At 51.3% G+C, this 17,300-nt stretch overlaps 2 protein-coding genes across 8 annotated transcripts in view; one reads left to right on the top strand and one right to left on the bottom strand.

The window, feature by feature from the left end:
• Nucleotides 1-9,401, top strand: part of GPR68 (G protein-coupled receptor 68) — a 28,711-nt gene extending 19,310 nt beyond the window's left edge. For all 7 annotated transcript variants that reach the window (XM_046646996.1, XM_046646998.1, XM_046647000.1 and 4 more), the window contains one exon: nt 6,035-9,401. In XM_046646996.1, coding sequence (XP_046502952.1) covers nt 6,134-7,249 — 1,116 coding nt within the window. In that variant the 5' untranslated portion in view covers nt 6,035-6,133 and the 3' untranslated portion in view covers nt 7,250-9,401. The remainder of the gene's footprint in view (nt 1-6,034) is intronic.
• A 405-nt stretch (nt 9,402-9,806) lies between these two features.
• DGLUCY (D-glutamate cyclase) overlaps nt 9,807-17,300 on the bottom strand; it is a 51,197-nt gene continuing 43,703 nt past the window's right edge. Inside the window, 2 exon segments of the mRNA XM_046647173.1 lie at nt 9,807-12,239; nt 14,518-14,788. Of these exon segments, the coding sequence (XP_046503129.1) occupies nt 14,639-14,788 (150 nt within the window). The 3' untranslated portion in view covers nt 9,807-12,239; nt 14,518-14,638.

Raw genomic sequence — 17,300 nt, 5'->3', positions numbered from 1 at the left:
GCATCCAACCTCAAACCCCCACCACCACCTACCTATCCATCAACCCATTCATCCATCTATCTACCCATTAAAGCATCCATCTATCCATCTATCCCTCACCCATCAAGCTATTCACACATCCACCCACCCACCCATCTACCCACCCACCCATTCATCCATCTAGCCACCCATTCACTCCTCCATCTATCCATCTACCCCCTCATCCATCCATTGACTCATCCATCTACACCTCCATCTGTCCACCATTTACCCATCCACACACCCACCCGCCTCTCCACCCATCCATCCATCTAACAAATAATTTTTGAGAGCTTATAAGGACCAAGCATGGAGGAACATCTCAGATTTGTCCCTGACTGTTCCCCACTCCCTTCTAATTCTAGTTGTCAGTTTCTACAGCTTCATGTTGGCCATGCCTGCTCACACCCAGACCCAGTCATGCCAAGCTACTTTCAGTTCCGCAAAGGTGCTCATTTTCTCTCTCTCACATTTGACCTGATTTACACATTGTTTCCACAGGAAAAAACTCCCCTCTGCTCAGGCTGCCCTTCCCCCTTCTCCTGGTCTTTGCATAACTTGCTGCTGGGGAAGACTTTTCTGGCTGGGTTAGGTCAACTTCTATGAACTCCCTTAAAATTTTATGCTCTCCTTAGGAGCTGGTTTCACTTATCTTCTCCCCTCTCCCATGAGACTAAAAGCAACTTGAGTTACTCTAGGGGCCAGTGTCTAGTGCATGCCTTCCATTTAATAGATACTCAATAAGTATTTGTTGTGTGAATGAATAAGTGAATGAGTGGATGGATGGCTGGTTGGATAGACAGACGGATGAATGGAGAACCATCGAAGGGTTTGAAGCAGGAGTTTGAGAGTGGTAAGATGGAGGCAGGACATCTGATTGGAGGCCATTGCATTCTGGGGAGGAAATCTTGACCAAGCCAATCTAGGGCACTGGTGAGAGAGCTGAAGAGGAGGTGATGGATGTGGGAAATATTTAGGAGTTAAAAATAGTAGAACTGGGTAATTAACTGGATGCTCTGAATGAAGATGAGGAAGGGAGCTGAAGGCTAGCCATTCAACGTGAGTGACTGGGCAGGTCGAGATGCCCCTTCCAAGAACAGACTGGTGGAGAAAATGATGGAAGCAGGGTGAGCCTCACTGAGCATGTCCTGTGAGGTGGAAGGAAGCTGGTTATGTCAACCTTCCACCTGGTGGGAGGTCTGGGCATCGCCAGACTACAGAGGAGATGCCGTGTCACAGTTTGTGCGGAGTAAAAAGAATGAACCAACACTAAATGTGAGTGTGAGGGATGCCCACAGCACCCACTGTACACTGCCTCGAGTCGTGATTTGTGCATGTGACGTTCCTGTCTTGCAAGATGGGAGGCTCCCTGAGGTTGGGAGCCATTTCTTCTTCATCGCTAAGGCCCCCATGTCCAGCCTTGTGCTGTGAACAGAGTAGACGCTCCACAAATACTTGTCAAATGAAATCCAGAGGTCCTGGACTGTTGGGCAAGCCAGTCCATCTCTCTGGACCTCAGTTTCCTCGTCCCTAAAATAGGTAAAGTAACAGGGCTGTTGTGACGGTCGGACGAAAGGGCAGATGTGAAGTGCTCTGTAAACTATAAAAGATTTTGTAAATACAAAGTGTAAGTACTCTCCCAGATTCAGTCACTATTTCTTGAGAGGCTGAATCAGGCTGTTGATCTCCCAAGGGATCCTGGTTCTGCCCACAGGTTCATCTGGGTCTCAAGTTCCCCTTCCAGCCACCTCTGTTCTCTAGCCTGGGAACTCATGTAGGATACTTGACAGACCTTCTAACCTTTGATTGCCTTGCTACTCAAAGCGGGGTCTGTGGCAGCACCAGAATCACCAGGGAGCTTGTTGCAAATTCTTGAGCCCCACCTTAGACTCACTGAGTCAGAAATTCTGGAGGTGGGCTCAGTAATGTTTTCACAGATCCTTCAGGTGACTCAGACGCACTTAAGTTTGAGAACCACTGCGCTAGAATACCAAGACCCTCTTTTTGTTCCAAAGTGAACGTAGGAGATGCTTAAATCTAAACATTGTCAATGTTTCTTCTTTGCCCTGCAGGCTTGAATATTTCCAGCTTTGGTTGCCAGAATTTGCTTATTGTTGGCCTAGGAAAGAGGAAGCTACAAGCTGTAGCCCCAGCCCACCCGACACATGCATACACTCACCACTAGTAAACAACAGGCTTCAGGCCGGGTGACTCTCATTGAATTCCTAAGACCTGACAGGACGTGTTCTCATTATGTCTTCATTTGCCCTGTTTTCTTGGCTCCTGGGGGCCTGTGCTTATGAATGAATTTTATCTTCCTGCGGGTGGATTTTATCTGAACTTCGGAGAGGTAAATTCAGAGACACAGAGGGTCCTGGGTGGGTGCCCCTAGGCACCGTTCAGGGACCTCCGTTGCTGTGGACCTCACGTGTAAGCCAGGTGGACCCTTTGGCCCCACAGGTGTGGCCTTGGGATTCAAGGACAGGGCAGCTGGGGAGAGGAGGGAGAGTGGGGTCAAACTCTGACTTACTGGGCTGTGGGCAAAGCTTTGGGGTCTCAGGCCTCAACTTCTCCTTCTCCCTTCCTCTCACTGTCAAAACATAAGCGAAAACAAAAAACTGAAAACACAAAAAGCAAAAAACTAGAAAACTTGTGTTATGCTGGTGGGAATGTAAAATGGTACAGCCGCTGTGGAAAACAATGGTGGTTCCTCAAAAAATTAAAAATAGAACTACCATATGATCCAGCAATTCCACTTCTGGGTATACACTCAGAGAATTGAAAGCAGGGAGTCAAACAGATATCTGTATACCCATGTTCATAGCAGCATTATTCACAATAGCTGAAAGGCAGAAAAACCCAAATGTCCATCAACAAATAAATGGATTAACAAAATGTGGTCTCCACATACGATGGGATATTATCCAGCCTTAAAAGGAAGAAAATCCCGTCACATGCTGTAACATGGATGACCCTTGAGGACATTTCGCTAAGTGAAATAAGCCAGTCACAAAAGGACAACTACTATAGGATTCCACCTACATCAGGTGCCTACAACAGTCAAATTCATAGCGACGGAAAGTAGAGTAGTGGTTGCCAGGGGCTGGGGAGGGGGCGGAATGGGGAGTTAGTGTTTAATGGGGACAGAGTTTTTCAGTTTGGGGAGATGAAAAGTTCTGGAGATGGATGCTGGTAATGGCTGCACAACCATGTGAATGTAGTTTGTGCCACTGAACTGTACACTTGAACATGATGAAAATGGTGAATTTTACCTTATATATATTTAACCACAATTATAAACAACTAGAAGAAGCACCCCTCCCCCACCACCATCACTGAAGTTCCAGGCCTGTGTCCTGGAGAGGACAGGGAGGTGAGCCCAACTGGGAGTCCTCATCTTCCGGGACTGAGAGATTGGGGGTGAGTCCCAGGTGGGGACTGGATGTGGCAGCGAGGTGGAGCATGGAGCAAGGAGACTTGGCTTCTCATGCCAGTGTTTCCTTCCTCAGGCTGGCTTTGGGCAAGTCACTTTCCCTTTGGAACCTCTGCTTCCTCACCTGTAGGATGGGGAGGGGGCACTCGCTCCTTCATTCTAGGAGTATTCATGAATGCCTGTGATGGGCACACACTGTTCAAGGCCTCTGCCCTCTTCGAATTTACATTCTCATGGAGGAGACAGATCATCAACAAGCAGACAAGTAAATAATCAAGAAAAACCTCTCCGATGCTGATGGGAGCTCTGCAGAGCAATCAGAGAAGATGATGTGATGACAACTGGGGTGGGGACTGCTTTAAGTGGAGTGGTCAGGGAAGGCCTCGCAAGGAGGTGATGTTTAAGCTGAGATCTGGCAGCAAAGGAGCAGGCCCTGTGATGGGGGGGGGGGGGGGGGGCAGGCTGATGGAGGAGGGGTGCAGACGGCAGCACTCTAGGAGATGCAGGCCCTGATGCAAAGGCCTGAGGCAGGAGCAAGGCTGGGTGACTGGGGCACAGAAACTGGCCAGTGTGGCTGGAGTGCAGCGGTGGCAAGCAAGGTGTGGGGAGCTGGGGCCAGATCCTGTTGGGCCTTGTAGGTCTCGAAAGGAGTTTGGGTTTCACCGTAGGTGTGATAAGAACTGTCTCAGTGGGTTTTAAGCAAGGAAGAGGAGGATCTGGCTTGCATTGTAGAAAGATTGCTGTGGCTGCCATGTGGGTAATGGCCAGGGGCAGGAGTGGGAGAGCTGGGGTGGGGAGGCTTGGCTACAGAGAGAGCCACAGAGAGTCTAGGTGGCAGGGAGTTGGGGGGGGTGGCTTTGGACCAGGCCCAATTCTTGCCCATTTTAGTGACACTTATGAAAGCTATAGGCCCCTTTCCCGGAAGAAATGCACATACCTGTATATTTACAAGATTGAGCATGTGAATTCAGGGGAGCCCCTCAGGGTTATCCTCCATGAACCCCAGGATTGGAACTGCTGGTCTGGGTATCTCTGAGCCCCTTACCAGCAAGCTGCGCCAGCTTCCAGGCTGAGACCTGGCTCCCGTGGCCACAGGCCAGGCAGGAGCCACAACAGAGCCGACAGGAGGGAGGCTGTGGAGGGAGGGCCCTGGTCAGCAGGTGATGAGACGTCGGTGGATGCTGGACTCTGAGGGGTTTCCCTTCTGGTCTGTGAGTCCCAGCTTGACGATGGTGAAGAGAGAGCAGAGCCAGGGTTATCTGCTGCTACTGCAAACCAGCTTAATCCAGACCCCACTCATTCAAAATTTGCAACTGTACAGACCACACATCCTCAAGGAGGGGTGAAAACTGGTCCTTGGGTGGGGTGGGAAAAATCACAGCTATTACAGTGATCTGTCATCTCAGGGGGCCACAGTACATAAACAGATATGCAGTAGACCTGGGGTATTAAAGTTTCATGGAGGGTGGTGTGGTTAGGAAAAAAATGTCTAAAAGGGCTACTTGGAAGGATGATTATAAAAAAAAAAAAAGGTTAAAAAAATCCTGATTTAGACACAGAGAGAGAGATTTTCCATCTGAGCCAGAAATGTGAAATCAATAGAGTAGCTCAGGCCTTTATATATTAATTTGTGAAGTAGGCTTACGACAAAAACTTTTATTCTCTTACTCAAACATATTTGTATACATAGCATTTCCTTTGATAAATTCTTAACAGTGTGGACTTTTCACTAATTCGAGTAAGATTACCAGGCTTTACTCTACCTTTGTGCCTCTGGAAAAACAACGCTGTGCACTTTGTCATCCATCATTTTACGTGGCCCTGATACTGACCCCAGGGGCAGGCGTTTTTATCCCCATTTTACGGATGAGGAAACTGAGGCTCAGGAAGGGTAAATGACTTGCTCAGCTTGTAAGTGGCTGACCTTGACCTGGTGCTCACGTGTCAGTCCCTGGTCCTGTGCTGTCCCCACGCTGGGTCCCCAAGCTCCACGGAGGAGAAGGGAGGTGGTACCTGCTGATGAGCACCCAGACTCCAGGCAGTGCCCTGCGGGAAGCCCCGCCTTTGTTTCTTGCCAGAGCACAGTGGGACGTGGACAAGGTTGGGCCTCTTCCATGCTGTCTGGAGAGGCCTCCAGGAGAGGCTGTGGCCTCAGTGTTACCGACCTCATATTTTCCCATGAGCAAGTAGGAAAAATGTGAATGATACTTATTGCTGCAGAAGAAAATTCTGGGGCCCTCATTGTTGCATGTGGGTTGGAATTCATCTTTACCTCGAGCTTCCCTTGGAGAGCTGGGCTTGGGATGGGCACATGCTCACAAGAGCTCCTGGGCTTGCTTGCTGCACTGAGGGACCAGGAGAGTAACAAGAAACAGGAAGCCTAGGAAGGTGGATGGGGAGACATAAGCTACATTTCTGTGTCTTGGTGTGTGACCCATTCGGATATACCAGTTGAGTTGGAGTTGGTTGGCTGGATCCTCCTCTAAATTAAATGAGGCACTTAGAGCAGTGCCTGACACATGGTAGGTGGTGTATCAATGTTGGCTCCTATTATTCTAAGCCTTTCCTGCCTTTGGCTTTCAGGGGCTTACTCACCGCCAGTGAGGCCCAATGTTCGATCCAGCTTGAACCACATCCCATAAACAAGATGGCGGTAGAGAGATTGGCCTGTTCTCTGAGCCCATGAGTGGTGAGGCCCCTTCAGGCCCAAAGATGGGGAACATCACCACAGACAACTCCTCGCTGAGCTGTACCATCGACCACACCATCCACCAGACGCTGGCCCCGGTGGTCTATGTCACAGTGCTGGTAGTGGGCTTCCCGGCCAACTGCTTGTCCCTCTACTTCGGCTACCTGCAGATCAAGGCCCGGAACGAGCTGGGCGTGTACCTGTGCAACCTGACAGTGGCCGACCTCTTCTACATCTGCTCACTCCCCTTCTGGCTGCAATACGTGTTGCAGCACGACCACTGGTCGCACGGAGACCTGTCCTGCCAGGTGTGCGGCATCCTCCTCTACGAGAACATCTACATCAGCGTGGGCTTCCTCTGCTGCATCTCCATCGACCGCTACCTGGCCGTGGCCCATCCCTTCCGCTTCCACCAATTCCGCACCCTGAAGGCGGCCGTGAGCGTCAGCGTGGTCATCTGGGTCAAGGAGCTGCTGACCAGCGTCTACTTCCTCATGCACAAGGAGGTCGTGGAGGACGAGAACCAGCACCGCGTCTGCTTTGAGCACTACCCCCTGGAGGCATGGCAACGCAGCATCAACTACTACCGCTTCCTGGTGGGCTTCCTCTTCCCCATCTGCCTGCTGCTGGCCTCCTATCAGGGCATCCTGCGGGCCGTGCGCCGGAGCCACGGCACCCAGAAGAGCCGCAAGGACCAGATCCAGCGGCTGGTGCTCAGCACCGTGGTCATCTTCCTGGTCTGCTTCCTGCCTTACCATGTGCTGCTGCTCGTGCGCAGCCTCTGGGAGTCCAGCTGCGAGTTTGCCACGGGCATCTTCAATGCCTATCACTTCTCGCTGCTCCTCACCAGCTTCAACTGCGTTGCCGACCCCGTGCTGTACTGCTTCGTCAGCGAGACCACCCACCGGGACTTGGCCCGCCTCCGAGGAGCCTGCCTGGCCTTCCTCACCTGCTCCAGGACCAGCCGGGCCAGGGAGGCCTACCCGCTGGGCGCCCCCGAGGCCTCTGGGAAAAGTGAGGAGCCGGAGCTGTTGATGAAGCTCCACTCGGCCTTCCAGACCCCTAACTCATCTGGAGTGGGAGGGTCCCCCACAGGTGGGCTGGCCTAGCCCGGGTCAGGTGTGGGGCGAAGTGAGGCCTGAGCTTGCTTGTCGGCCGCTGCCCACTTTGCCAAGTGCAGCGCCTCTTTCTGCTGGAGGGGACGATGGGCCTGGGTCACTGGGCCTGGACCTGTGCTGCAGCAAGACCTCTCCGGTTCCAGGCAGCCTGCTCTAGTTGCTGAGCTCGATGGGGCTTTTGAGTGTGGGGGTAAGCCCCCAGCTCATGGGTATCGTCTCCTGCCAGCTGGGCTGCTGGTGGGAGGAACACAGTGAACTGTCATCTCCAGGAGGTTTTCAGAGGGAAGCTGGGGTGGGGGGTGAAGAGTGCGAGGACATGGAGAAAGGGGGCTTGGGAGATGAGGGTGGGTGCCTGCGTGTGCACCTGCAAGGGCTTTCCAGTGCTGTTGTTGTCACAGATGACCTCCGTCCAAACGCACTGGTGTTATCTGAGGAGGTGACACATGAAACTGTATGTCATGGATAACACTTGAGTCCCACCCCACAAAAGGGTGGGAAGGAAGATGAGTGGGGCCAGGAGGTTGGATGGGGAGAAGGAAGGTGGAGAGGCATTTGGGGCACTGGGAGTGCGGGGAATGGGGACAGTGGGAGGAGTGACAGGCAGAGAGACCCCAACTCCAGCCCCGTCACAATTTCACAGAGAGAGTTGAGCAGATTCCCCAAGCCCCAAGGCTGATGGAGAACAAATCCCAAGGCTCCCTGGGCCTCCCTGGGGCGATGTCTGTGGTTCTTTAAAAAGTCAGTACTGACGCTCAGGTGTCGGGACAGAGGCCTAAAGCCAGGCTGTCTACCGAGTTCTCTACACACAATTCCTCCTAATTCATTTTCTGTTTCCATCTGCCCAGAAGCACCAGATCCAGAAGCCTGGGAGTGTGTAAGTGTGTGTATATGTATGTGTTCACGGTTAAAATGCCAGGGTCTCCATGAAAGCTGTGTGCCAAGACGTGGAGGCTAGGGTCATGTGACTGCTGGCAGTGTTACCCCCCAGCCCCTGCCTCTGTCCCCAGCCTCACACACTGTGGAGTGTTTAGCAGCCTCAGAGAAGAGCATGACATTCTCCCCAAGTTCTTAGATACAACAAAACAAACAAAACAGAGACGTGCTCTCTGCCATCTCTCAGCACAAAGGCCTGGGGTTTAGCTCCACTATGGTTTACATAGGCCAAGGAGAGGAGGTGGCCCTTGGCTCACCTTGCCTCCTCTGTCCTCCCAGCACTGCTCCTTTGCCAGATGTCCCACCTGTCCCACCTGGAGAGTGATAGTGGGCCTGTGGGCCATGTGCCGGCCAGGGTACTGACCGCCATCTTTTTTTCTGTCCTGGAACGCTGGGTACAGGGCTCATCTCTCCTGTAGCTTTGTGCCTGACGATGTTGAGCCCCAGCCTAGTGAATATACCAAGGACCAGAAGAGCTTCTTGCTGCTCTAGGGACCTTCCCACCTTTATAGAAATGGTAGCCCTTCAGATTTCCTGACTTGCCTCAAAAGCCTGGGATTCAAGCTCCTTACAGCCAAGGAGCAAGGTGGACTCAAGCCTGGGAAGGTAGAAGCTGACATCAGTAGAATATTTCAGGAATCTGCTAAAGGGAGAGCCAGGGAGAATCTCCTCCTCAATCTCTCTTCCCTTCCCTTCCCCCATCTCCAAGAAGTAGACATACCCTGAGTCTCTTAACCCTCCCATCAGGGGTGCCCAGAAGCAGATAGCCCAGGCTGGATGTACCACAGGGAAGTGTGGTTACTGGGGCCCCAGGGCCACACTTGGCCCTTACGGTGGGCCTCCCATAACTTGGGGAAGTTCTCTTCCCATTCCTGGAGGAGGACGTGACCAGGTCTGAAGGTGGCAGAAATGGCTACACAGCCAAGAAGAGTCCCCCCCACCCCCACCCCCAGTGCCAGCCCCTGATCTTACTGGGGCAACGGCACTGGTTGAGCCCTCCAGGCTTCGTCATTCCACAGCACTTTCCCCTCTTTTGACCTTCAACATGGCCATTCCCACTGGGATGGACTAGGATGAGCTGAAGGCATTTCCATTTACTATCAAGAGTTGTATTTTTGTATTGTCCTCTCTTTTATGCCAAGTATGCGAATTTTGGACTGTGCAATGGAATTGTGTAGCAAACTTGAGTCTGCAAATAAAGCAAAGTAACCAGCCACAGCTGGAGTGTGCTGCCATCCTTATGGGGGTGAGGGGTCTTCGAACACCAGGGCGATCTAGAGGGCCCTTGAAGCACCCAAAAGAATCAGGAAAGTCCAGGGATTGACCTTCTCAGAGAAAACTCAAACAGAGCAATTAGGGGATTTGCCCTTGATCACCCAACAATGGCCAAGAAGGATCAAGCCCTTGTAGGGGAATCCCCTCCTCATCGCCAAACTGTAGGGGAGGAAGACACTTCCTCTATCCTCTAGGTCCTTCTGGCTGGTCTAAGAGTTAAACTGACATGAGACAGACTAACAGGAGAAAATCAAACAAAGCTTTATAACATGTATACATGGGAGAGACCCAGGGAAACTGAGTAACTGGCCAGAATGGCTGAGGTTGCCATCTTAAATACCATCTTCAGACAAAGGTAAAGGAGGATGTTGGGGGTGGGGGGCATCAGTTCTGGGAGATTACTAGAAAAGGACAGTAAACAAGAATAAGTCTATTATGCAGATTTAAATCCTTGTCTTCTGCATTGATAAGAGTTTCTAGAGATAAAGTCACCCCCCTCTTCCTGGTACAGAGAGGGTGATGTCGTTACAAATGGAGATTTCCCTTACAAATGTAAATGTCTCTTACAAAGGGTAACTTCTACTTGGTATTCAGAGTTTCTCCCATGTCTGTAGCTTTTAAAAAAATAACCAGCCCAAAATAATCCTCATGCCAAAGAGACATCTTGAGGTGGTGAATTCTGCTCCCCGACTCCCTCAAGTGAAGCGGGGGTCTTCTCTCCCTCCTCTTGAGATTCATACAGTGTCTTCAGCTCTTCAGCATGTTGTTGCAAATCTACTCTGGGACTTAACTTGCCCACCTCCCTTTTGAGGACAGAGCCCAGGCCTGTGGTTTGGAGAATATCACTCCCTCTGTCCTTGGACACATGACCCCTTCTACCTGCCGAGTAGCTGCTTCCCATAGCAAGGGAGGGCTTGATCAGACCATACCATCCCCTTCTCACTAGAGATTGTCAAAGCAGAAAGGCCCGTTGCACTCATCTCTGCGGGGCTGTCCGCATTGCTTGGGTTTTGTTTGGGGAGGCCCACATTTGTTGACCAGACTTTTTAGGCTGCAGCATCTTCTCAATAGTGGTAGACTCCCTGTTTATCACCAAGGATTAACTGCGTCATATTAAAATGTAAATTTGGCTTTGGTCACTTAATCCCTTTCTGGGTCAGATTCCTGGAGTTCTGGAGTGTTCCGGAAGAGTCAATCCTTCTTCTAAACAGACTAAGTGAGGATATTATTGAGACTTAAGACTCCTTTCTCTCCTGAGAAAGGTCCATCTGGTTTGGACTAAAGGTGGCAGAAGCCATTAGATTCCTTTCTTATTCACCACTGTTGCTTAGCAAGATGACGGCTCATCTTCCTGTTTACACACACTGGTCTGTGGGTTAGCCAGACAAGAGTGGGAGAAATTTTCAGCACAGAATACTTCCCCATCTGCTGCTTTCCTCTGGCTGGTACAACCAAGAGAGAGCCAGAATCTGGCGCTCTTGGTTCAATGCTTTTCTGAAAAACTTGCTCCTCACAACTGGTGATCCTGCAGCCTCCAGGAATTCATCTGGCAAGATGATGGTCTTTGATGGCAATCACCCTGGGGTCACAGTGGTGCCCAGCGCTCTGAGGAAATGGTGGGATTTCAATTCCATTTGCTTTAATTCAACTCTCAAAAGGACACTGCTGGATTAGACATTTGCTATCAGTGCTGGAATGTACGGTCGAGGTCATGATATCCAATTCCCTCTCCATGACTGATCCCATGTATGTCCCTTCAAAATGATGGTCCAGTTTCTCTACAAATACCACTAATAACACAAATTTTCTACTACCCAAGACAAGTCATTCCAAGGTCGGGCAGAAAATCTTCACTCCTAATGAGCCAAAGTGGAACCACTTTTCCCACTGGCCTTACTTCTGGCCTCTGGAGCCACATGGCTCTTCAGGTACTGATATTTGAAGACAACTCTCATATCCTACTTCTCAGTGTTAAACCTCCCAAGCTTGTACTAGACAAGGCTGGATTATTCTGCAGGAACAAATATACCCCCAAATCACAGTGCCTTAAAACAGTAAAAGTTTATCTCCTGTTCATGCAACATCCAATGAGTGGCTGCTTTCTGGCAAGTCTTTTCCCAGGTGACAGCAGTGATTCAGGATCCTCCCATCAAGAGGTTCCATATCTTGGAGTCTTCCCCTTCCATTCACACAGGTAGGGGAAGCAGCACAAAGAGAATCTCAGGGGAGGTTTATGGCCAAGTCTGGAAGTGGTTGATATCCCTGCTACTCACACTCCATTGGCTAGGTTCTGGTCACACGGCCCCAACCTAACTGCAAAGAAGGCTGGGGAATGTAGTTTTCCTATGTATGCAGGAAGAGGAAGCAGAATTGGTGAACATCTGGCCAGTCTCTGAAAGACAGCTCTTCAAGCCACCTCCACTTGGGTTTTAAGCACTCATCTTCCGGTACCTCGTATGAACAAAACCCACTTTTTCAAATGTGATGCTTGGATCTGAAGCGAGACTAAGTCTTCTGACTTGCAGCAAGGAGAAAGGAACCGTTTACTTCACTGTACTCCTACTGATGCATTAGCTTTTCTGGCAAGCATATCACATTGCAAACATATATTGAGTTTATGTGAATTGCTATTAAGCTGCATCTTCTCCATCCTGTCTGGAGCAGAAGTCTTTTGAACCTGAGAGTTAGACTTCATTGTGGAGCCAGTGGAACCCACGTGGAATGGGCAGAATGCAGTGGGTTGGATGAAGGTGAGGCTGGTGGTCAGCAGGGCCTGTGCAATGAGAGGCAGGAAATGATCTCAGAGGAATGCCTTGCTCAGCTGAGCCATGAGTGGCACTTGGCCAGAGGACAGCCAAGGAGTTAAGGAGCCCTGACCCCCTTAGCTGGCTCGCTTACCTTCAAGTCCCACCTGCAGGGTCTGTGGGGCATATGGACCTCCATGTGCCCAAGGTCTCCAGCCTGACCCTGAATACCCACAGAGCATCCTAGGTACTGTTTACCAGGATCCCCGCCAGCCCAACATTCCTGGAAATGCCCAGGGATGCTCACATGCCCCATGAATCCATCATGGTGGACGTCCCAGCCCATCTCCCACCCTGGGCCACCCCACCATTCCCTGTAGGTCACCTCTTGTCCCTTGTAACCCACTTCTCCAGGTTGCAATATGTCCACCCTAGACATGGACACAGGCCCTTCCCCAAAGCACAGCCAAGACTAGGATGAACTTGAGCAAAACTTTACTAAAGGCCTCAGCAGGACTCATATTGTGGAACAGAAAAGCATTAAAACCGGATCCTGGAACTCAGAGCTCTAGTGATCCCTGGGCTGGACTCTGCTAAGGGGTCTTCTCCCAGCCTGCCGTTGCCCCTTGGCTTCTGCTGCAAGGCCACGGGCCTGCTCTCCCTGCAGGGGGGCCTTTGGATGTCTCACCCCTGAGCAGGACCCCTACTCTCAGCCTTCTCTGGGCCCCATCTGAGTCTCAGCCTCTTTCTCCAACAACTTAATCATCTCCCCATAAACTTCTGCCCACAGCGACAATAACCTCTACGTGGTCATGCCTCAAACTTCCCCACGCCGGGACAGAATTCTGCTGTTACTATTGCAAAACCAAAGGCCCATTAGTGTCTTCCCCCAAAATATGAGTCAGAAGAGTGCTGGCAGCTTTACCGGAGTGATGTTTTCTTTCTTTTAGCCATCAAGATTTCAAAGACGCCAGAGGCTCCCATTACATGGAGCTCTGCAGTCTCCAATCGGGGCAAACACTGTAATTGGAGGAGACCGGGCCAGTGAGGCTGTGAACTGAGGCACTTCAGTGAGCTGTGAGCCCATGACAATGGGCACGTCAGGCCTGACGCCACAGCAGCAGCAGCACAGACCTATAGGTGGGGACTCCGAGGCAGAATGACAAAGGGAGGTCCGGACAGCCCCCACCCCAGCTCCTTCTGGCCAGAGGATTCACCACGCCCCTGTGTAGGGAAAATTGGAAGTTAACCCCACGTCACTTTACTGTATACCTTGGCTTCACTGGTGAGCGTATGATTTAGGGGTAATTTCTACAGTATGTTTTCTACGCTCCACAACTAATGCCCTATAAAGAATCAGACTAGACATGTTTAAGGAAATAAAACTAAGCAGGCCCAATAAAACATTTGGGGCCCTAGCTGAGAAGCAGGACTGTCCCCCCCCCCCCCCCCCGCCCCGGATGAGCCAGCGCTCACTCAGCCGTGAACTAGCACAAGATATTGCACTGGTTCAACACGGGAGTGTAACGGGATGTGGTCGGTGACCCCGCTCCTGATTTTGTCGGGAAATGTGCAGTGGGAGGTTGCGAAGGAGATAAGGACAAATGACGAGAGTTGTCCAGGAGGACTCTGAGTGACCTCAGCCCTGGAAAGTCCTGACCTACCCCCCAGGCTACAGGAGTGTGTCCACCCTCCAATGCAGGGAGAGCAAAGAGGCTGGCTCTGGGCCCCAGGGGAGCAGATGCGGAGGAGGTAGGAGAAGTGTCAGGCTCTGAGATGGGGGCTCAGGAAGTGTGGGGGGAAAGGGAGATGAGGGAGAGAAGGGAGGTGATGGCCACAAATGTAAGGCTCGAGGGATCTTCTGCCTAAGTAAACAAAATGCTGTTTGAAAAAGAGAGCATTTCAAAGGTATAAACATTTTGGTGGTGGCGGTGGTGAGTAAACCTTTAGTCAAGCCCCAGCCTTTGTAAATGTACACTATACATTTGTACATTTCACTATTTCTTAATTAGCCTAGGGGATTATTCATGGCCCTGGTAAATCCCACTCTTGCGTCTGCCCGGCAGTTCTTTTTCACTGGTGTCCCCCTAAATGACTGGTCAGAGACTCTCAGAGCAGACCACGTGGGTGGCCTGAAGAAGTCAGGGTGAAGGAGGGTTGAAATCCATGCCTCTAGCTCTTTAAAAGCAAAAACCGGGAACCCCGGAGAAATGTTTTCCTTGGTCCACATTGCCTGCAGACTCCCCATCCCCGCCCCCAGGAAGAGGGCCCACAGCATCCCAGGCGAGGGTACAGTAGCTTGCTCACCCAGGGCCAGTGTTTATTTGCAAGGCTATTGTGGAAAGAAGCTGGGGGCCCCCAGGGAACTCCTCCCTAGATCCAGGCATGGCCATCTGGTATGCACTCCACACGCCTGTAACACACATGGTCACACGTGGACCGTGGTGACGTCCACCAGCTTCTGGATCATCTGGGCGCAGGTGCCATGGAAGGGCAGCCCATCCACCTCCATGCCCACCATCCCCGAGACTCCGCTCTGGACTTTGTGCCACACCAGGATGCCCAAGACTTTTTCTTCCTGGAAAAAAATGGAGCAGAGATAGAAGTGGTAGAGGGGAAGGAAAAAGAAAGAAATATATGTATTTATAAGTTGAGAAAGAGTGTTTGACTTGACATGCTCTCTTTTTAAAAAAATAAAATTTTGGTTAAAAATACTAATGCCACTGGAAGACTCATAATGAAAAACAACACTGTCCTACGTCATGCCTCATTGGCCCCCACACCCACTCCCCAGAAGCAGCCACTTTGAACAGTGTAAGCTGTTTCTTCTAGTAACTAAATAATATGCTTTTTATGGAAACCTATATATTTTTTTTAACAAACACTGAAGAGTCGCTCCCCTGCGGGTGCAGCATGAGCTACTTCCTGCCAACATAGCCCCTGCCCATCCCTGGGTTATCTGCCAGTGGCCTTTGAGTGTGGAAGGCCACACTTGGGGAGGAGGGCCCCCGTTCCTCCTGAGACCCCACTGTTAGCCTCCTGGGGAGCCATGAGCCAAGTCCTGCTGCAGTTGCCTTCTAGAAAATGTGGATGTGGCAGCATCTGGAAGGGGCAGAGCCATGGAGAAAATGCAGCCCCTTCCTGAAGGTGCAGCCAGGGGCCCAGCAGGCAGAGTGGTTTGGGATCAGACAGATCTGACCTGGGTCTTTCCTGGAAGGTGTTTTAAGCTCTCTATGCCTCAGTGTCCTCATCTGTATAATGGGGAGGTTGATGACAATAATAATAATAATAACGCCTTCTTAGAGGGAAGTTGTGAGGATTAAATGAGATAATGCAAATAAAGCACCTAGCATGGTCCTTGGCACACAGTAGGCACTCATGAAATGAGGTGGATCATTATTGGCAGGGCTGGGGCTTGTGGCCTTTAGCTCAGAGCTTTCTCCCTTTGTCTTATTTGCTGATTTACAAAAAGAAAGTGATTTGATTCCTGTCCTCTTCTCTCTCTCCAAAATTAAGGTCCCAAAGAACTGCTGTCTAAGCCAGCAATGTGTCTGTCCCTGTTCTTCTGAGGACAGCAGTCAAGCACATCCGCCCCCTCCTCCTCCTCCTGCACAAAGGAGGGGGCCGAAGGGAGGGGACAGAGGAATCAAGAACAGGAAGATGAGGACACATATGAGAAGGGCTCTCACATCCTGCTCGGGAATTTGCTCATTCATTTGATCATGCGTCGGGGTTTTATTGAGCACCTGCTGTGTACCAGGCCCTGAACCAGGGACACAGCGGTGAATGGGACACCATCTCTGCCCCCGGGGCGGTCTCAGTCTAGATGAGTGATCAGGAAGGCAGAGACCATGGGGATCACAGCACAGGGCAGGGGCACCCACCCTGTTTACTGGAGTGGCTCAAGGAGGACTTTCTGGAGGAGAGGCAACTAGGACCACAGGTGACAAAAGAGCAGGAATGGGTCAAGTGAGGGCCGTGAGGAGCATTCACCAAAAACTTTTCAACACAAGGGAGAAAGTGTTGGCAAATGTCACCCGGGAGCTGTGTCTACTCTCAGCTGACCTGACCCTGCATTTCGGTTCTGCCCTGGGGGCCAAGGTGGAGGGAGGCCCGAGAGCGTTTCCAGGGGAGCTCTTTGTCCCACAGCCCCCTCCCAGGGGCTTCCCAGCCCAGAACGGCATTTCCCGCCCTTTGTTCAGGCTTCGTTCTCCCATTTCTCTTCTCCATTGGGTCATATCCTCTCTTTATGGGGGAATGCTTCTGGGACCATGGGGCCATTTCCTCCTACCACATTGCCTGCCCCCACCATTCGCATCCTTCTGGGTCCCAGGGACGGCAGCCGGCCTCGAAGAGCCACAGGGACCACCCAGGTCAACAGTGACTGCCTGCAAATTTTCAGGAATCACTGAATGGCCACACCATCCTCAAGGAGGCCCCACTAAGTGGAGGTGGTCGCGGTGGCAGTGTGGGAGGAGAATTGACCCGGGAGTGGCTGGAGCAGAGCACCTGGAGGCTGTTACAGCAGTCCAGGCTGAGACAGCGGGGCAGGTAAGGAAGGACAGAGGACCCAGGTGAGGCAGAGTAGACAGGGCTTGGGGCCTAGTTCCTTGTGGATGGGGAAAGAGGCCCCAGGGTGACTTCTGGGCATAGAGAGTGAGTGTATGAGGGGGCACTGGGGATTCACCCTGGGGGCACGGTGGGCTGCTGCTCCTGTTTAGGTGATGCTGTTCTAAGTAGTGCAGAAAGGGGCCTCCTGGGAAGTTGGAACTGTTCTGAATTGTGGTCTTGGTGGTAGCTGCATGGGTGTACACATCTGTAAAAATTCATGCACTGTACGCTTAAGGTTTATGTACTTTCTGTCAGTTATACCTGAATTTTTAAAAAGTTATAAAGAAAAGTGGAGTGGGATGAAAGAGCTGAAAGAGAATGGGAGCCCATGACGCTGCCAGAGGCCATGTTCCTGCCTCTCTGGACCATCTACCATCCATGATCCATTCATCCATCAGTCTCTTCATCCATCCATCCTTGGTCCCTCCTGTAAGAAGTTGTCAATTGACTCTTGGCCCCTGACAGGGTCTGGGGAATGT

This window comes from Equus quagga, chromosome 20, assembly GCF_021613505.1.
Source record: "Equus quagga isolate Etosha38 chromosome 20, UCLA_HA_Equagga_1.0, whole genome shotgun sequence".
NCBI classification, from domain to species: Eukaryota; Metazoa; Chordata; class Mammalia; order Perissodactyla; family Equidae; genus Equus; species Equus quagga.
The sequence above is the reverse complement of the archived record's forward strand: the minus strand, read 5'-3'. Positions and strand labels throughout refer to the sequence as shown.